The sequence below is a fragment of the Furipterus horrens genome, unplaced genomic scaffold, assembly GCF_987537825.1.
Source record: "Furipterus horrens unplaced genomic scaffold, mFurHor1.1.pri manual_scaffold_4, whole genome shotgun sequence".
In the NCBI taxonomy this organism is placed as follows: Eukaryota; Metazoa; Chordata; class Mammalia; order Chiroptera; family Furipteridae; genus Furipterus; species Furipterus horrens.
Genome location: NW_028327174.1, coordinates 160499950 through 160521824, shown reverse-complemented (window position 1 = coordinate 160521824; position 21875 = coordinate 160499950). Strand labels below are relative to the sequence as shown.

The 21875-nt window shown below is 37.3% G+C and overlaps 1 protein-coding gene across 1 annotated transcript in view; it reads left to right on the top strand.

The window, feature by feature from the left end:
* TRPM6 (transient receptor potential cation channel subfamily M member 6) overlaps positions 1–21875 on the top strand; it is a 112308-nt gene that overhangs the window by 80451 nt on the left and 9982 nt on the right. The window contains exons 28-36 of the mRNA XM_090275225.1: positions 2463–2586; positions 5320–5411; positions 6995–7053; positions 8564–8589; positions 11923–11973; positions 13490–13555; positions 15296–15582; positions 15870–15952; positions 16939–17144. Coding sequence (XP_090131351.1) covers positions 2463–2586; positions 5320–5411; positions 6995–7053; positions 8564–8589; positions 11923–11973; positions 13490–13555; positions 15296–15582; positions 15870–15952; positions 16939–17144 — 994 coding nt within the window. The remainder of the gene's footprint in view (positions 1–2462; positions 2587–5319; positions 5412–6994; positions 7054–8563; positions 8590–11922; positions 11974–13489; positions 13556–15295; positions 15583–15869; positions 15953–16938; positions 17145–21875) is intronic.

The window sequence follows — 21875 nt, the reverse complement described above, 5'->3', positions numbered from 1 at the left end:
TTAACCTTCACCATCGTGTCTCAGGGTTGAGGTTTTTACCTGGCACTGCACAGGAAAACGCAGCAGTTCGTTGAACTGGAGGAGCAGAGAATCCCTCATTAATTTTATAATGTTAGAATTAATATTTAGAATATTAAATCAATCTTTCTGGTATAAACCCCATTTGGTTATGATGTATTATCTTTTTTACATACTTAGTCATTTTGCTAAAATCTTGGTAAGATTTTTTGCATTTGTATTCTGGAGGAATAGTTGTGTTTAGATCTCTTGTAATGTGTCTGTCTGGTTTTGATGTCAGGGTGATTCTGGGTTTATTGACTGAGTTGGGAAGTGTTCCCCTTTCTTCAGTTTTCTGGGTGAATTTGTATAGAATTGATATGATTTCAATCTTAATTATTTAGTAGAATTAATCAATGAAACCATCTTTGTGGGAAAGTTTTATACTACAAATTTAATTTCTGTATTGATATAGGGCTATTCAGGTTATCTGATTTTTCTTGAGTGAGCTTTGTTTGTATCTTTCAAGGAATCTGCCCACTTCCTCTAAGTTGTTGAATTTATTGGCATAAAGTGTTTACAGCATTATCTTTTTACTGTCTGTGGGATCTGTAGTGACATTACTGCTCTCATTCCTAATATTTTTAAGTTTGTAGTTTTTTTTGTTTGTTTGTTTCATTATCAGTTTGGCTACAGTTTATCTGTTTTATTGATCTTTTCAAAGAATCAGCTCTTAGTTTTATTGATTTTTCTCTGGATTCTATGTCATTGATTTCTGCTCTTATCTTTATTATTTCTTCTGTTCTGTTTACTTTGGGTTTAATTTTCTCTCTCTCTCTCTCTTTTGTAGTTCAGTAGAAGTTTGGTTATTGATTTGAGACTTCCTTCTTTTCTGATACTATTTAGAATACTTTTCTGTTACTATTTCTAATACTTTTCTAGTGCCTATTTAGTGCTATAAAATTCCCTGTAATCATTGTTTTAGCTATATCCTATAAATTCTGACATTTTTATTTTTATTTTTATTTAGTGAATCTTTTTATTTATTGTTAGGAAGCTTTAGAACTGAGTTAGCTATTCTATAGAACTTTACCTTTCATGATCTTAATGCCCTGATTCACTTTTCTATTCTACATATATTTTTTTCATATAATAATATTGATGAATTTTTAGTATTACTTTTACTTTTTAATTTTTTTCAATTGAAGTTTACATTCAATATTATTTTTATTAGTTTCAGGTGTAGCATGTTGGTTATACAATCACATACTTTACAGTGTTCCTCCTAATATTTCCAGTGCCCACTTGGCACCATTCATATTTATTACAACTCCTTATGCTGTATTTTCCAATCCTATGATCTTGATGCATATTTATTGATTTAGTTAGAGAGGAAGGGAGGGAGAAAGAGAGGGAGAAAAACATTGATATGAGAGAGAAGCATCAATTAATTGGTTGCCTCTCATATGCATCCCAACCAGGACCAAACCCCCAACGTAGGCATGTGCCCTGACCAGGAGTTGAACTGCCGACTTTGTACTTTGTGGGATGATGCCAAACCAGCTGAGCCACACCAGTCAGAGCAGGTGCATTTTTAAAAAGCACTTCAGCTCTTTTTAGAATGAGTAGCAGAAGCAAAGAGATAAAGATGAGAAAATGATGTGAAATACTCTTTGGGGAAGAGATTTAGCTTCATAAAGAAGGTTCTTCAAGGGAAAATGCCACCAGTTGTTGGAATCCCACAAAATATAAATTTAAGTAGATTTATGTTTTTGAAATAGTCAAAAAATGCCCATATTTCAACTAGGAAATACAATGGAGTTCAAGTCCTAATAACTTGCATTTACTCATTGCTTTGTAGTTTATCAATTTACCCAATTTCTTCTCTGCCCCTGAGAAGTACATAGGGCATCATTATTATTGGCTATCTATTATTTTAATGATAAAGGAAATGGGGCTCATAGATGTTAAGTAATTTTCCTAAGTTCATGTAGCTTCTAAGTGACACAACCAGAATTTCAACACAATTTCTTTTGTATCGAAGCCTTGCATTCTTTTTTTTTTTTTTTTATTGTTGTTTACTGTATCAGTGGTTCTCAGGTTGTGGTCTCTTATCAGCATGGAAACTAACCAAAGATTCACATTTTCACTCCCCCCAGACTATTGCATCACAGACCCTGGGGGGTGGAACCCAGTGATTTGGTGTAGAACAGTACCGGGTGATGCTGACGCACACCTACATGTGAGGAGCCCTGCTTGCCACACTGGTTCTTAGGACCACAATTAGCAAAGTCACACAGATGCTTGTGAACTGCAGTATGAGTGATGGGAGCTCAGAGCTTCCTTATTATTCTAATATGCAACCAATGTTCACAACCAGTGCTCTTCACCACGGTCCCTCTAATTAATGTGACAGTGTTTTGAGATTAATGTCACTGTTTTCCAATGAGTATCTTTCTCTCCAGGTCATAACCATCAATGCCTGCTTTCAAAGTGACCAATCAAATTCAGAACCAGGAGAAAATAGCATCCCCAAAGAAGAGAAGTACAGCAAGAACTGGCTGACAGTGTCCAGATTTAGTCAGTTAGGTATGTAACAGTGTGTACTCTTGGATCCCCAAACCTCTAGTGGAGTCTCCTCGAGTTCTGGTCTTTGGCCGTGGGTGGGCCCTGAAGTTGTTTCACGTGGAGATGAGGGAATGAGAGGTGGAAATGCCCTTTTAGGAAAATAGCTTTTTTCTTTTTTAAAGTTTAATGAAATAGTTGTCAGACTCTAAAAAAGAATAATTAAGATTTAGATAGTCTTTTTTATTCAGAGCTGTTGAACCTGGCTCAGTGTTCATTTAGTTTGATTTATGGGGGGGGGTATATAATTTTATAGTCTTAAGGTTCATGTGATATTAATTTGGACACTTACAAAGAGCTCAGTGGATTGAGTTGTAGCTGGTTATTTATTGCTGCTCACCAATACTGTTTATTCTGTGGGCAAGTATCCCTTAAGCTTAATAATATTGGTGTATGTAGAGTATACAAGATGCACCAGCTAGCTAGGAACGAAGACTATGATCTAGGCATAGAATTTGAAATAAGCCTGGATTGATAAAATGAGGACAGACCATGAACAGAATTGAGAGCAATAATCACAACTTTGAACTTCTTGCATTGATAAGATAATTTACTAATTTTTAAACAGAAGGGATTGATTAAGGACTCATGAAGATTTAAAATTATTTGAAACATCAAACTTAAGGTACAAATAGTGTATTGAAAACTATGTTGTTACGCTTCTTCAAAGCTTCTTTAACATTGCTCTCATGGGTGTGGTTTTCAACGAAGGGTCTGTAGCCAGGGATTCTGCTAAACATCCTGCAATTCTTGGGCAGCCCCACCTCCAACAAGGAATCATCTGGCCAAAAATGCCAATGTCACGCTTGAGAAACCCTGATTTATATTTAAAAAAAAATACTTAATTTTCTGTTAAACCACCGAGTATCAAGTGGACTCTAAATGGAAAGAGACATTCAAAATTAAATTATTTAGAACAATCTCAATTTACATATACAGCTTGAGAGCTTAATTGTTGTCCTTAAATCACAGAGTTTACTAGAGCCTATAATTTTGAATAAATCAAGTCCTATGCCTACAGGTATGATTCTAAGACTGATTATAAATGTTTTCATTTTATTAATGTATATTTATATTATGTTTATATTATATATTTTAATAAATTATCTGCTATTTAGGTTATTATATATCATTCTTCAGTTCTTTTTAAATTGAGATATAGTTGACATATTACATTATATTCATTTTAGGTGTACAACATAATGATTTGATTATTGTAAAATAATTACCACAACAAGTTTAGTTAACATTCATCACCCCACAGAGTTACAATTTTTTTTTTCTTGTGGTGAGAACTTTTTAAGATTTACTCTCTTAGGAACTTTCCAATATATAATACAGTATTGTTAACTATAGTCGCCACAGTCCTGGGTGATGCTGATGCGGATGCTGTCTCCAGGACTTATTTATCTTATAACTGGAAGTTTGTATTGCTTGACTATCTTCACCCCATTTAACCCACTCTCCACCCCCTCAAATTATTTAAGTTCTTTCTAATGAATTGTGAACAGAGAAAGATAGGGGTGGTAGGAGGGGTCTGGGAAAGAATCTCATTAAACCCAGTTATCAGAGGAGAGAGAAGACCTAGGGAAACTGGCCAGGTGCCTGACTAATCTGAGGAGGCAAGGAGGACTAATATCTACCTTGAAACATATTGTGAGTTGAGAATCCTATGTTTTTTGAAACCTAAGTTGAGTTAATTTAAAAATAATGTAAAAATAAATAAAAATTTGAGAGTGGATTGATGCCCTGTCAGGTAGCTCTCTTTAAATAAAAGTTCTAAGGAAATTAACAATGAAGAGGAAAAGTATATTTTTAGCTTTTTCTGTAGGTATTTTATTTTAGTTATAGTATTCTGCTATTTTTGCAACCATATCATAATAATTTTATAATATTACAACAAATACCATATATGCCATTTTGTGATTTTCTAATAGGTTTTTCATACTTCTTGTATGCTTTTTTCCCCCCAGGATGAAATCATTAGGGAAAAAAAATATAACTGTTATCTTCCATGTTTACTCAGGGACTCTTAATAAGTATTATCCTCAGAATTAATTAATCCAACCACTATATGACAGTGACCCTGTAGGTACCAGGTATATAAAAAAAACAAAAAATAAACAAACAAAAAAACAATAATGATTCTCATCGTCCTTTTAAAGAAAAGTCTAAAAATTAAATTCATTTGTTGGCATGTCTTTCTATCTTTCGTTTCTGTTATTTATTTATTTATTTTTTTGTCTTTTTTAAAAGACAAAATTAATTAAATTAATTGAATTTTTTTATGTAGCTCACTATGATGCTTAATAGAATTGTTAAGGAAGGATTCCCAACAATTTGGAGCTAACATTTCATGTATTTTGAATAAAGCATGGACAGGGTGCAGGGGAAAGTGAGTGTAAAATATATACAGAAGATGTTGTTTATTGGAGGACAGGTCTGGATAATTTAATTCTTGACCTTAATAGAGATGTACAAATGTCATAAATGTCAAGTGAAGCTATTGGAGAATAGAAATAGGATATATAGCTTTCAACTAGAGAAAAATAAGGAAAAAGGAATCCTGGTATAATTTGTTCAAAAGGGAAAAAATTTTCAAATTGAGATGACTATACTGTGTAAGATCTTTCTACTTGGGAACTGGATTTGAGTGCAACACAATTTTGCATGTTCTCTAATTTTTTTCTTCTTAAGGTCTAGAACCTAATATATATCAGAAAATGAAAACTGAAGAAATCGAACGGCATGCTGTACAAGTCAGTGATTATCTAAAGCAGTCTCACGAGGTAAGAACCTTTTATTTGATACTTTGTAAAATAAACACTCATGCACACAGCATAACTCCTTGACTCTTTTAGCTCTTTCTCTTAATTGGCTTCTACATATTACATTTAAATCTTTGCTTTGAATATTTGCTCATTTTTTCCACCCATCCCCGCATTTCATGCTTTCCTTGTTCTTCTTTATGCAGTTTGTCTAGTTACCCAATAATTTATCCTGCACATTTTTTAGCACGACAGAGAAAGAACTCAGGAATTTTTGAAACTGTTTTCAAATATATGAAAGCTGCCACTTGGAAGTAAAATAAGGTATTTTCAATAAGCTTTTAAGTGGTACAGCTAGAATCAACATATAGATGTTACTGAGAGACAGATTTCAGCGCAATTTGAGGAGGAATTTTTAGCAAGTGGAGCTTTCCAGGGCTGGAATGGTTTATTTCTGGAAGTGCTAAGTTCCTCTCTTAGTGTGGTTAGTCACACAGGCCGAGCAAACCTCTTTGCAGAAGTGTTGAAGGGGATTTGAGCATTGTGGGGTAAAAGACCCTCAGTGTTTCTCCAAAACTGAGGCTCTCCTATTTTACAGTCTCTTTTTCTTTCCATCTACAAAAATGTGCCAACTCTACTTTCCATATTGAAGTGTGATCTAGTTAGACTAACCCAGGAAATCTAATTTTGGTTTTGCTTGAACATTATCTCCATACATGGGAGCTACATACACATTACCTGAATGAATATATCCTAATGACCTCTGATGTTCTTGTAGGAATGTAACTGTGAAAGGTTTTGATAGTAAAATGTAAGGTTGCTTGAAAGTAATTGTAGGTAAGGACCTGTCTGCCTTGTCAGATCCTGGCTCTGCCACTTCATAGGTTGCAAAGCTATAAACATCAATTAACCTGTGAACTTCAGTACCCGTATCTCTAAAATGGGGCTAATACATTCTTATGAGATTATTGATAGTGGATAACAAAAATCACACCAATGAAAATGCCTAGAGTAATGTATGAAGTGTACTAAGTTTCAAGAAATAATAGTTAAATCTAAATAGGAAATATTCTGAGATAATTTCAGGGTAAGGGTGTAAATAATCAACTGAAACAGTAATCTACTGATCATAGGACATAATGATGTAATGATTGATGTTTCTTGTCAACGTTGACCTTCATTTCTTCTTTCATGTCATGAACTGATTTTATATGTTCCCTCTCATTTCTTTTTTTTTTTTTATTTTGGTTTTTCAATTACAGTTGTCCCCCTTTCCCCTAATTTCTCTCCCCCACCCAACCCACCCCCTCTCCCTCTCATTTCTGTAAAAACCTTTATCTGTTACATTTTCTCTTTGCTGTCACCATAAAAGTAATTTTATTCTGTTAAAGTCCATCAACAGATTGAGTTACCCAGATTTCGTGCTAACATTATGCATCTTTCTGGCCTAGGTTTAGTATGGTTAGTAAAAGAGAAATAGTGAGCGGCAGGAAGGGGAACACAAGGACTCTACTTTCCAAGGATTGTGCTTTGCAAACATGTTACTGGGACTTGGGGTGGGAGAATATTGGGTGAACATATAATGACTTTTCCCTTCTGTTCAGGATCTGAGTAGAAACTCTTTGTGGAATTCCTGGAGCACCAACCTTACTAGACACTCCCCGTGAGTATTTCTGAATGTCTTTCTTCAGTACATTTGGCTTCTGTTTGTTTGTTGAACCTGACTGAGAACACAGGCTTCATATGATCAGAAAAGGAGAAAAGTGTTTGTCCAATCATAATTTTTTTTGTTAGCAAAAAATAAAAATTATTTATTCTCCAAGTTTTCCTATTACTGGCAACAACATCTCATCTCAGTGCCTTTTAAGAATATAGTGAAGTGAGTACTACATGGAATAATGAATATCATCTTTTTTGATAAGATTGTGAAATTTATATTAAAGAGTAGAAATGAAGCTGTCTTGCTTAAAGAAAAAGACTGAGACTAAAGACCTGATTCTTTTCTTTCTTTACTTTTAAAAATAATTATTGTTTAATTTTTTCTTTTTGTTTATAAGGTTGATATTTTTTTATTTTTGGTTTCTCATTAATATCCTAAGTGTTTGTCAAGGCAGTAACTCTTTGAGAAGTCTGGAAACAGAGAGAAAGAAAGAACAGAAGAGAGGGAGAGAGAGAGGAGATACAGAACTCACATGGTTGTAGGCTTGAGTGGCCTGCAATTTTATTTACTTAGAGAAATAGCATTTTAAAACAAAACAAGGCAAAGGTTATTTTATTTTGTTTGTAGTGTTTTCTGGACTTTTCTAGTTATATCATCAAATTAACTATCCATAGGAGAGAATTCAAAACCATCTATTCTACAAAGCGCCAGTGATACCAGGCAGGTGGAATGTGACTTCAGTTTGCAGTCACCTCCATTAGGGATGACCTTTTCTTCTGCAGCTCCCCTTAAGGTCTCTCTGTGCAAGCCTGCCTCTAGACTTAAAAGCACACACGACTTTTTTCTCCCCAAGTTTTAGCAGTTTGTGCTCCTGCAGAGCAGTGGGTTATTGCAGCATGAAATTAAACAATAATTGTAATTGTACTTTCTTCCTCATGGACCTTAAATACTGGAGATATTCTTTAAGTGCATTTACTCAGACTTGCCAGTGGCCACTTGTGCACTTGAGCAGGGCAAGTAACAATTTAACGAGAGCTCATTTCAGCCTGTGAACATTTAGGGGCCACGTGGGCTAATGAAACTGATTTGTAGGCTTGTCTGGAGACATTCATAGACTCATTTGTAGGCATCTGCTCTGCATAGTTCAGGAACCCTTTAGTTCAATTGATCCAGAACAATACAAGCACAGTTAAATCTTATATATGCAGTGTGATCACATAGCTAATTAAAACCAAAATCTAACAACTGCTTTTCAGTTAGCTTAGGGCATGCCTAATAAGTGAATTACATGTATATCTGCTACTCATTTTTCTATGAAAATAATTATAAACTATTTCTTTATTGATAAAGATAGGGGTCAAAGGTAACTGACACTTTTCTTTCAATGAAATATATATACACATACATACATCTATGTATAGACTCTCTAATTGTCACTGTTTCACATACTTTTCCTTTCTTTGGTCATTGAAAAATGTAAAACATTATCTAAACAACTTTAATTTTTCAACAGGTTGAGCAGTTCAAGTGGAGTCAGGAGTAAGTTTTTATATTTATACATTTTATTTTTTGTTTTATTAATAAGATTTACTCTTCTGTTGAGATTTTTGTAGTTCTTGAAATTCTCTATGACTTTTACCTATTATGCAAAGTAGGAAGTTCAGTAGAAAAGTAGAAAGTTGAATGTCTTTCTCCAGATACATCAGGACTGATGTCTGACTTAAAGTCTTGAATTATACGTGTTTTTGACTGATTTTCCAGTTTTCTTTGTCAGTAAGAGTATAACCACTGAGCTTATTTAGGCCATTTGACCAATCTTACTGCAACTTTTTTACATATTGCTCATTAAGAGCCATTCATAAGATTATATGTGGATACCTTTTCCTATATATTTTCAGTAGGACTCTGACCCAAATGCTAAGTAGGGCTCAGTCATGTGAGACAGTTCCCTGGTAAAGCCACACTCAGTGGTGAATCTTAAACTTCACCACACTGAATTCTTTTCCATATTCTTAACCCTTTGATGCAGATTGGGTACCTCTCTTTACTGTGGTCTTGTTTCACTGTATTTATTGGGTTTTCAGTACCCCTTTTGCAGTCAATAATTTCTCCCCTAGTTACAAATAAAGTTAAGACATTTTCAGTACAAAGGAAAATAATCTTTCTTCTCACTTTACCTAGCTTTTAAACTGCCACTCTTGTACCTCACCTCCAAATTAACTGAAACAGTATTAACATTTGCTCATCAGCCCAAGGTGTCTGTCCACCATTCTACTGAAACTCCAACTCTGACTGCTAGGTCACATGATCTCTTTTTAGTCCTCTTGAAACTGGTGCCTTTTGATGTTGAACATTTTATCCATTTTGTAAGTATCTGTGAGACTATTCTTCCCTGGCTGCTGTTCTCATTCTTTGTTGACTGACTCTTGGACTCTCTGATAGCTTCCTCTTCCTTCACCCAAGCTGGAAATCTTGGTCATTTTCAGTGCCCTTCCCACACCCACACTCTGGCTGTCCACTTTGCCTTCCAGCTCTGTTACCTCCACCTTGACTTTGGAAGCTGTCTGTTCTGCTGTACCCCACTGCTCCTGCCTTAAAGCGTCCTAAATAAAAAGTGCATACTTTCTTTTGCCCTTGATATTGCGTTGGCATTGCAGTTGTTCACTCTCCCTTTAAAATTTCTCACATTCCTGAATTATCTTTCTGAACAATATATCATCATTTGTATGGGAATCTTCAATGGCTTCCCTTACCCTACAGGATAGGCTGCAAATTGCTTAGTCTTTCTCAACAATCCTGAAAACCTGCCCCAGTTCACATTTCCAGGCTCCTATTCATGAGCCCTTTCATTCGATGCTTCTGCCATGCAGAGTATGACCACCCACCTATTAACACTTCCACTTTGTGTCTAGAAGGCACCTCAGACAAAATGCTCCACCATTCTTCTCTGTCTGAGGAACTGGCAACTCCATCCATCCAGTTGCTGAGGCCAAAGTCTTGTAATCATACTTATCTCTCATTTTCTCACATGTTCAAATCTAACCCATCCGTAGGTCCTTCCCCATATATGAAGAATCTGATCACTTTGCTACCTCCACATATCACTCTTCATCTCTTGCCTGGGTTACAGAATGGACTCCAAACTATTGCTCTCTCTCTCTTTCCAGAGACATCCAGAAGAGCGCTTCTAAGCTGCAATTCAAATCAAGTCACTCTTTTGTTCAAACGGTGTTTCACCTCACTCTGTAAAAGCAAAGTCCAAAGAGTATACAAGGGCCTATTGATCTGCTGCCCCTTCTCCAGCTCTCCAATCTCATTTCCTCTCAGCAGAGTTCACCCTGGCCACACTCTCCTCCTTAACACAGCGATAAGGTCCTGCCTCAGGGCATTTGCACTTGCTCTTTCCTCTGCCTGAATGCTCTTCCCTTATCCATATGAGTCTCCCCCTCTCTCCCTTTAGGTTTATGCTCAAATTTCACCTTCTCAAAGAAGCCTTGCCTAACTGCCCTATATGAAACAGCAACCTCCAAACCCCTATACTTCTTAACCCTTTTAACTTGATATACATGTAATACACCATATACATTATATGTTTACTTTTTGTTTATTTTCTATTTCTCTTTACTAGAATGTAGCCAGATACTTTATCTGTGTTCATTACTATTATTTCTTTTGAGCTTAGACCAGTGTCTGGTACATAGTACGTATTCAATAAATATGTATTGAGTCAATGCAAACAAGATCTCCTAGCTCCTTAAGTGGTAAAGCCAGGATTGAGACTCAGCTCTATCAAACTACCACGCCCATACTCTTTTAAAGTATTTCAAGTCACTTGTCTATGCAGGTTGCATATGCTTCTGTACACACCTCTATTATATAACTTAGCAAACTGTATTGTGGCTATAGTTTACATGTCTTTCTCTCCTACTATTTTGTATTTACTTCCTCTCGTGTGGGAGACACATCTTATTCACATCTGTCCTACCAAGCATTACCTGGCATGGGAATTGAATACTTTTAATATTATTATTATTAAATGAACTCTGAAGGGAAGAGTCTTTTCTGCTGATCCTACTTTTTACCCAGCACCCCAAAGGAAGGGTTTTTTGCTCCTTTTCTTATCCAGCAACAAGAAGCCAGAGAGATCTATAAAACTGGGCTCATTATACTGCTTACTCTACTAGGCATAAAGCAGTTATCACCACGAGACTGAAGTTCTCCACTTTAATTTTGATTTTATGAAATGGCAAAATGGTTGGAAAGGATTGCTATGGAGCCTTGTAATTTAGGACTTGAGCACATAACGGAGAAACAGTTAAACTTGCAGGAGCTGATCCCAGCATACAGTTGTCCTGTAACCAAACAAATCCCTTGGTGACACATTCTCCACACACTCCTTTGTTTCTGGTATATACCTCTTAATGTGTTTTCATTATTTTGTTGTCATTTTAGGTCAGTGAAGTAGTCTGCTAATAACTTGATATTAATAATGCCTTTGTATGGGTACTGCATCTTGGTAGGGAGCTCAGAGAATTGTGCTTCTGGGATGTCATGAAGTGTGATGGGCAGCTGAGTGCCTTCTGCAACCCAAAGGTATAATTGGTTCAGAGGAAATAGATCTTTGAGGCTAATATTACCTGTCTTTCTTCAATTCCCTATATAAATATGTTTGGATATATTGCATTGATGATTGGAAGCTGTCAGGATACCATGCACAATAATGTGATTAAAGAATATTAGGCAATCTTTTTCAAATACTGAGAAGCCATTCTGATTAACCTGTTCAATAATAACTTTGAAGGCAATATATTCAGAAGCATGTATTTATCTACAGCCAAGTAATTAAAATGCCAATCTTCTCTATAATTTCAGAAATCTCAGCATCCTTAAAAAGCCCTCAAGAGCCTCACCATCATTATTCAGGTAGGATGCATGTACGCATGGACATGTCAGCTGAGCTGTGATTCTGCATTTGTAAGCAGAAACATTGATGAATTTATAGTATTGATATGGCTTCCAACTTGAAAAGTTGTTGTTAGCTCTGATGAGAAGAACATTTAGATTTCTAACCTTGCCATTGCCTTGGGAAAACAAGATTTAAGATAATTTAGATTTAAAAAAATGTATCGGTAAGCTCATATTGTGAAGGGCAAAGATAACCTTGAGTTTGATAAATCCCTTAGGAGCTCTCTGAATTTTGGATTAGGGAGGAGACAGGCCTGAGACCAGTTCTTTAAAGGAGGGCTTTGCACCCTCACCGGGACCCTCAGTGAATGTAACCACTGAATGACTGCCCACCCTGCAGACTAAGTTCAACAAAGACACCTTTCAAGGGTATTATTAAACAAGGTGTCAAGGGCCTTGACTCTCGTAAGCAACATAGTTCACAGTGCTTCAGTTGTCTTTCAAAGTGGGAATCATACTTGCCCTTCCTGAGGAACAGTCTGCCAGGGGGCTAGATGAGAATTAAGAGGGAAACACTGAAATGCAAAGCAGTGTTAACAACCAATGGGACTCATGCCACTGAGTGGTCTTTTAGGCATCGTTGCTTGAAGCATTGGATGAGATCGTGCTCGGGCAAGCTTTTTACACAATATAAAGCTCAGTATATGAATAAGAGTTTAATGGTTGGATAATTACCATTATTATTATATCAAGAATTTATATTTGGGGGCCAGTAATCGACTGCCTTATCCTGAATTGTCCTCTGCAGTAAATAGTGCTTTAGTGGATTTCAGACTCCACATTCCAGGCTTTTATAACTGGATCTTAAAACTCAGCTGTAATTCATTATTTTGATTCCAGGTGTCAACTTAAGAAAGTCTCTGGTGAGGAATATGGTAACTCATATTGATTCTAATCTGTTAGGATACGGCTTTTAACAGGAAAAACGCAGATCACTTTCTTCTAACTAAAATTGCTCTTCAGCTCTCTCTGGGAAAAGAAAGTGAACTGTGCAAAGTCAACAGTAGATGTCCCCACAGTCCACTGTGCATTAGATTTCCTCTGGAAAAGAAAAACTGGGGAATGAAAACCACAGATTAAAATGCCCTTCGAAAGAAAGTTCCATATATAGATGAACTAGTATGTGATTTTGTATTCAGAAGGGTGGAAGTGATAACCCTACCTCAGACAATGTTATGTAATCTCATATAATCTGTTCCTAAAATGGGGCTAACCTGTTTAAGGCATAGTTTAAGTACTGCATTATAGATAATATTTTTGATAAAGCTAAAAATTTGGGGTCTTTGAAATTAAGTATTTTTGTGTTATATATACACACACACACACACATATACACATACACACACACACACACACACACACACACACACACACACATATATATATATATATATATATATTGGTGTGGGAGGTTTGCTGTGGATCCAAACCAATTGATGCATCCTTGAAACAGAAAATCTGTTTTTGTTTGCAGCCATTGAAAGGAACAATTTAATGAGGCTTTCTCAGACCATACCATTCACACCAATCCAGCTGTTTGGTGAGTGCCATTTCTACCTTCTTGAGGCTGTGCCAAGGGCGGAGGCATAATGTGTCAATAAATCAAAGGGGAAACCACTTTGCATTGCTTCAGTTGAAAATTTTGTTTCACCGATGGTAGCAGCTTAGTGAGATTAATTTCCTAAAACAGAAACTCTTGTTAGCTGCCCAGCTGGCTTCTAGGATCAAAATCTAATACTGTGGGGATGGGACCAATAATGGGCAGCAGCTGGGGAAAAAAGCAATGATGTTACACCTGGCATTCACTGATTTAAGGCTGATAGTAAGTAGGAAAAAAAAGAACCAACCAACCACATGTAAGCACAGAAGGAAGCGGTAAATGTCAATACAGCAAAAAACTAACAGGCATCTGAAGAGAAATGCTTTGTATATTGTTTTTTTATTTGTTTTATTTTGTGTAGACTAATTGCTCTTAGCTCAGAGAGCAAATGTCATTTTTAAAGGCTGGAGTAGTGAAGAAAAACAAGCTTGTGTTAGCCAAGGCGACCAGAGTTTCTCTGTCGGGCCAATTGGCAGCACAAGGGTCCCCCACACTGTCCTAGATCTTGATTCTTCTCACACTCTTCACATGGGGCAGATCAGGGGGCTTCTGATTGTTGATGCAGATGCCTCCTCCTTCCACTTGGCTCCGTGACTGATTTTGCAACTCAGTAACTGTTTTAAGTCATGTAGGTATTTAGAACTCCAGAGAGATAATTCAGTGCCATTTATCTTGACACTGAGAATAAATACTTGAAAATATGTTACTAAGCATTTACTAGACATGTTTTTTAGTAAGCAGTTCAGTGAAAGAGTGAGCAAATAGATTCCTTTCTTGGTAAACTAGTACAACCATCTGAAGCAGAGGTGAAAGGAGAAAATGAAACATAGTCTGGGCAGAAGATGTGTATAGAATATGTTACTTCTGTTATGAAACACTAAACGCTGTAATTAGATGGGATCTAGACTGCAAACGAATCGCTTAGCATTTTGTGTCTAAATTTTTTTAAGTGGAATTGAATTGTATCTGAGGTTTTAGTTCACATTAGATAGGTTAACATAGTTAATCTTTACAACCCGAAGAGGTGTTACTTTCACTCCCATTTTACTGATGAAGAAAGTAAGGCTTTAAATAACTTGTTCTAAAGCACAAAGGAAGGTGAGAGAGTCTGTGGGGGTATGACCTTGATTCTGCCTAACGCAACTGGATTAAACCATACATTCTCAATGGGGAGATATCACCTCCAAGGGAGCAAAAACAGCCTTTTCTCTTTATGCATAAAGTATATATATAAACAGATATACTGTACTTCTTTGGTATAAAAATGTCATGGTAGGGGCAATTAGAAAAAATGTCTAATAATGCTCACAAGAAGGATGATAATGAAGAACATGGGGCTAAACTATCTCTTTAGAAGTGTTTGTCTTTAACTTCTTTCATTTTGTTTGCATATCCTTACTACTTTGATTTTGTTTTTGTCCAGCTGTAGTCTACAATAAGAACAACTTAATTCTTCATGCTTTGTCCCTTCTCCCCTTCTCCCTCTTTACTAGACAATAAATAATATAAAACATGGCCAAATCCATGTCTTTATTTTTTACTATTTCCTGTGTAGGTGAAATTCTAATCTTCCTCTGATCACTTGGGAAATTGAACTGATTTTGATTTGATATTTAGGATGTCCTTCCTGTCACAGACATGAGATCTCACTGAACTTCTCACCCAGGCTTCTCTTTGCAGCAGGAGAAGAAGTAGCTGTCTACAGGCTGGAGGAGAGCTCCCCTTTGAATCTTGGTAAAAGCATGTCTTCTTGGTCTCAGCGTGGGAAAGCTGCAATAATCCAGGTGTTGTCCCGAGAAGAGATGGACGGCGGCCTCCGCAAAGCCATGAGAGTCATCAGTACCTGGTCTGAGGATGACGTTCTCAAGCCAGGGCAGGTTTTCATTGTGAAGTCCTTTCTCCCCGAGGTTGTTCAGACATGGCACAAAATCTTCGAGGAGAGTACTGTGCTTCATCTTTGCCTCAGGGTAAGTCAGAGACCCAGAGTCCAGATGGACTTGTCAAAGAAAGGAGATCTGGCTACACCTTGATCGAAGGCTATTATCTTCAGCTCAAAGGATAGCCTATTCTTTTTTTTTTTTTGGAGGTGGTGGTATTTTGTTATTTTCATTTTGTAGAGCTTTTGCTCTTGGAGTGGGGAGTGGTGGGAGTTAAATAAGGCTACACTTGGGAGGCCTCTAGTAATTCTGTGATCATTAATTGATAGGCATGTGATAATAAATCAATATTTTTATCAATGTTTCTTATTTTATAGGAAATTCAACAACAAAGAGCTGCTCAAAAACTAATTTATACCTTCAACCAAGTGAAACCACAAACCATTCCCTACGCACCAAGGTGAGGAAATATTGGCACACTGGCCCTTCATTTTAAGTAGAAATTTCTATCAGTTGTTCTCAGCCCTCTTAGGTCATGAGAAATATGAGACCCATGGGGTAGTTCCCCAAAGCTTTATTTTTGGGTTCTTCTTTCCATAGTTCTGGAGACTGGTAAAAAGAGAATTAGATATCCAGGGATATAATATCACTGAACTAATATGAGTAGAAAAGAGAAGTTCTAGGGGGCCATGACTGACCTCTCTTTGCAAAAAAAAGGCAGATCTGGGGCATAGTTACTAGTATCCAGGAACATTATGGCTGAAGAAAGTTTCTATTTTAAGCATAGTTTCTTCCGTAATATCTTACATAAATTAGGAACTTTGAAAGAATGAACTCTTTTTTTAAATCCTCACTTGAGGATATGTTTTTTGATTTTAGAGAGAGAGAAAGGGAGAGAGAGAGAGAGAAATTGATGTGAGAGAGAAACATTGATCAGTTGCCTCCCATATGTCCCCTGACTGGGGATCAAACCCACAACTAACCTAGGTATGTGCCCCAACCGGGAATTGAATCCACAGCTTTCTGGTGTATGCGACAATGTGCCAATTAACAGAGCCACCTGGCCAGGGCAAGAATGAACTCTTACAATGTTCACTTGAGTGTCTGCATACACTTGCATTCATTTAGCAAGACAGATCACAATTGCATGCTGAGGACTTATGCTAAAGTTTTATTGTTTCATTTATAAGGAATGTTATAGTGCATGGCAAGAAAAGTTGAGTTTGGTACTCATAAAGGAGTTGGAAAGTTTACTCAAATAGAAGGGAGGTGGGTAAGCATGGGAAAACCCCCAATCTTTGCATTCCATAGAAAGGCAGGGGCATGTGCGTTGAGGCTGTATCAGATCAGCGTTAGGTAATCTCTCCTGCTACTGACAGTTCGGTAAAATAAGTCCCACCTTTGCTGCCTTGTGAGGAATTACGGCCTCTCTTTTCCTCCTCATAGGTTCCTGGAAGTTTTCTTAATCTACTGCCATTCCGCTAACCAATGGTTCACCATTGAGAAGTATATGACGGGGGAGTTCCGGAAATACAACAATAACAATGGGGATGAAATTGCCCCCAGCAACACCTTGGAGGAGCTGATGTTGGCTTTCTCTCATTGGACCTATGAGTATACTCGGGGAGAGCTGCTGGTTTTAGATTTGCAAGGTGATTGCTAGCCTAGGACTTGATACAAAAGACAGGAGGCAAAGTTCAGGAAAACACTGACGAGGGACTGCTTTCTCCATGTCATGGTCACCAACATCTGACCTCAGCGCTTTCTTTACTCAAAGCCACGGTTAATTAAGGTCTTTCACTTGGAGATATTAATGGCATTCTTTTTTGTTGTTGTTTAAATTGAAAACTAAAAAATGGTATCCATTTTCTGAATTTATTTATTATTTGTGGAACTGTTCTAAGTGGGAATAACCAGACAGGTATCCCAGGAGATCTTGCAAAAACCAGGATGGGTAATGGATGGAGTTGTTCCATGTAGTTCTGGAAAGAGGTGGGGCCATTTATTTCAGACATTGTACGGTGATGATCATGAGCACCTACTATGTTGTTTCCCAGTGAGATCAAGGGAAAAATATAGGCAGATGATTAGTTGCCTAAAATTTAAAGGCATCTAAAACTTTGATCTTAATGGAGATTGACTTTGGCACCAAATTTCCCAGTTTTATGGCTTCACCTTGGACTTAGGTCCACAATAACACTTAGGCATGCATTTATACACACGAGAAAGCTTAGTTTCTCAGCATTTGTCATGATTTTGAGCTCATTGCTCTAGCAGTTTATAATTTAGCTTGTTCCTTTGCTGTGTGCCTTTATATGACAGCTCATGAAAGTACAAGCTCAGTCTGAGAAGACGCGGTGCACTCTTATTTAATGGAAGCCTTTGATCAGTGCATCTCCCCTCTATCAACACCTCACACGTGACTTATAATCCTGCAGCATGAAACAGAGTATCTCTAGAAGGCTTTCCTTGCAGGGACTGAATGAGAAATGTATTAAGGTCAAAGTTTAGTCCCTGGGCTCACTGACTGGGGCTTTGGTTTTAAATAAGGGATTTAGCCCAGGAAACTTCATAGAAGTTATCTCATTTAATCCCAGAAACAGCACCTCGAGGTAGGTATTATGGGGAATTTAGACCCAGAAAGTTTAAATAACTTGCCCAAGGTTGCCCAGCTACTTAAAGGGGTTGCCACGATGCAGACTTAAGCTGGTTTGGCGATCTATTCTTTCCTTTTCACTGTACTGTTTTTGATTGCTTCATGAGTTTCTTTCCTGTAGGACACAACCATGCTATGGTTCATTTAAACATATTGAGCCTTTTTCTTGCTTTCTCTGACTATCCCACCTGTCCAGTCCTGGGATTATGTGCTGAAAGCCAGGCTTGGGGACCAGGGACAGCTGAGATAGGCAATCCTGGGGCATTGTGAGCAGTGTCTAGTATGACTGCAAAGCCATTTTGATTAAAATTTGTACCATGTGCTCAAGGATGTGTATATAGTTTTTAAACTATACATAAGTCCTTCCGTTCTTTAGATCTGTGCTGTTCAGAGGTCATATGTCTAACCCTGAAACACAATATGGTGGGAAGCAATATAAACAAAGTTAAAACAGTCAAGATGATTCATGTTTTAAACCAGCAAGTACGTGATCCATGTAAACCCAGCATGCTGATGCCCAAGGCATCTGCTTTTGTAGCTCATGGTGGGGAGAAGTTGATTTATTTCATCTGTACTTGAGTGTCTGTGCTTTGAGTTTTGGGTGGGGTTGTTTAAAAAGCAAAGAGCAGAATCAAGAAAATAACCAAAGAAAAGCTTTAAGGAATTAATGATGACTCTTCAGTGTGTTTTGTATTCCACTTGAATAGGTTTTTGTTTAATGATGTTTATGTTTGGGGATTTTTATGTCTCTTAGTAATCCAAAATGACTTTAAACAGAACACATGCTGCATTGGTTGTCTGAGGGGCAAAAGGGAATTAACTTTATTCTTTTACTGAGCAATTATGTGAATTGCAGAAATAAGCCACTCCAAATAAACTATGTCAAAACTCTGACCTTCAAAGAAGGGAAGAGTGGACCTCATAGATCGAGTGTGAAGAAATGGAGATACTATCGGAGAGTTTTGGCCAATTGGTTAGGCCTGAATTTATGGAAGAGCAAAAATCCTATAACAGTAATTATAAGCACTTATATTACTAGTACTACTAGTTAACATTTATTTTGTTCTAGATACTGGGTTAAAGGCTTACATATGGTAATATTGAATCCAAACCAGGTTGGAAAGGAAAAATGGGAAGAATATAATGTTTTCTTAAAATATTTTAATGACTTTGGGTTCAGTTTTGTTGATTGTATGGTCAACCTTTGGGGAGATGATGTGTAACATCTGGGTGGCAGGGAATGGAGACCGAGAGGCTGGTAGCAGCAATTTGGAGGAGGAGCCCTGGATCCTGACTCCTGGCTTTCCCACAAATTAGCTGTGTGACCAGAGGGTGACTGCTTTGGGTCCCCTTTCCTTCATTTGTAAATGAGGAGAATAATATGCACTTAATTCCCAGGATTGTTAAGAGGTTGAAATGAGTCGAGTTTCTGACACATAATAAGCCCCCAGTAAATGTCATTGTTGTTGTTAGCATTAATGTCTGTGTGGCGCTTTAAAATGGAAGTTGATCTTCAGTTGTGAGTAGCCTGTTTTTAGCTGTGTGGTCCCTGAGGCGGTGCTGCAAAGACCTCGTTTCAGTCTCTGGGAGTGAAGCCCTGATCAGCTCCCTGTGGCTTCCCATTGTTTTGAGGGAAAGAAGGAATGAGGAACACCCTGGCAGTTCAGCTTTTCTTCTCTCTACTTCCTTCCAAGGGATTGCCAGTTATTAACCCAGGAACTGCCGCACCAGGCCAGGAAGCTGCATTCTAAGGAAAGGCTTGATCTTTTTCCAGTCCTGTAATTATACTGTAGTTTTCTATTCTCTTCCCATTTAAACTATATGTGAGGGCCTGAATCATCATTATTACCTTTGAAATCCAACTTTTAATTCCCTGCAATGGGAGTTAAAAACAATTGCATTTCAAATTACAGTGGTTCAGAGCAGTTTTTTTAAAGCTCATTATATTTTTCAAAGAACTTTTGGAGATACTAGATTTTTTTTTAATTCAACAAAGCAGTTTCCAGAATAAGTCAACATTAGCATCAACACCAGCATGAAATTCTGCTGCTATAAAGAAGGTAACTTCTTTCCACTGATGTAGAGATTCACTGATGTATTTCAAGGTGGTTGGAATCAGAGTGTAATTTCTGGGTTTCTCCTAAGGGCTGCTGCATATTACCTAATACACGGGCATTGACTATATTAAAACTGGTAAAGAGATATTGTGATTTTTAAATGTGAAAATATCTTATTTTCTCTCATGTTTTCAAATATCTAGGAGACTGTGTGGGTAGGATGAGCACCAATGTTAAAAATCTGCCTTCTGGGCAGTTCCTGTGTAGTTTCAAGAGGGGCAGGGCAGGTGGTGCTCCAGGTGGTGTAGAATGATCGATGCTCTGGCTGCGCTTTGTTTATCACATGTTGCAATGCCCTTTCTGTCCATTGAGGACCCTGCAAAATACATTTAATAGTTAAGCTTTGAGCTGTCAGATTTGCTTTAGGAATATAATTATGTGGATATCAAGCCCTCATCCTTATAGGGGAATTTATTTATTAAAAGCACAATGCTTTAGGGAAATGAGGTAATCGAACATGACAGTGGTAAAAAAAAATAGAATTTTACTTTACAAGAGGTCTTTATAGAATAAAGATAGTAAAAATAGCAGTTGACATTTTTTTAGCACCTTCTGGGTCAGACACTTTGCTAAGCAGTTTGTATACAATAGTTCATTTAATCTTCTCAGTGACCCTATAAAATAAGGCTCGTTATTATTCTCACCTTCTGACGACAGAACTGAGACTCAGAGAGACTAACAGCGGTGGCCAGGTCATGCAACTGGAAAGTGATGTGGCTGTGAGTGGAACCCAGGTCCTTTGCCTTTCTGCCTATGTAACAAGCAACAAGATTTAAAGTTAAACAGGAGCTGATGCATTTTTGATAGACTGTCTTTTCCTTATAAAGCTTCCTTTCTCTCAATCAATATGTCCTCTTTAGGCCTTGTGAGTATTCCCAGGTTAAATTTATAGTTTGCTCAGATAGCAGCCTAAAGCTTTCATCAGCAATGAAATTTTCAGGCTTAAACTGAGATCTGAGCTTTAACATGTAAAGGATTTGTAGCCTTTAATTCTCTCTACTGATGGTACTTGGGATATCAGTCTGTTTGCCTTTCTGTTTATCTACTACATAGTTCAAAAAACAGGGTCTCTTAGGCTGTTCCTCCTTATATCTGTAATAAGAAAAGTATAAAGAGCCCAGCCTCTTCCTATGACTTTTTCTTTTTTAAAAAGTATATTTTATTGATTATGCTGTTACACTAGTCCCAATTTTTTCCCCTTTGCCCCCGTTTGCCAAGTACCCCCCTTTTCTCCGGCAATCCTCCACCCTTCTTGGTTCCTGTCCATTTACATTTAAGCCTGTGTTTCAGCCTTACTTTCTCTTTTCCCTAATCAGAATCAGTGTACAAAGAGACTCTATGCCAGGGGTTCTAAAGTGTCCCTGTGTAGAATTCAGAGGGTCTGTGGACTCTGATGAAAAACAAATTGCACCTTCATGTTCCACTAACCTATAGCTGAAATTCATCATTTCCTTCAATTGTAATGGAGACCACAAACCACAGTGGTATCAGCAGTACTCCTAACTATTTGCAATTAGAGATATCAACATGGAACATGTGTTGGCAGGTATCTCAAAACACTGTTCATATTTATTTTTGGATGGCGTGACAGTTGTTAGACTTGTGCTAGA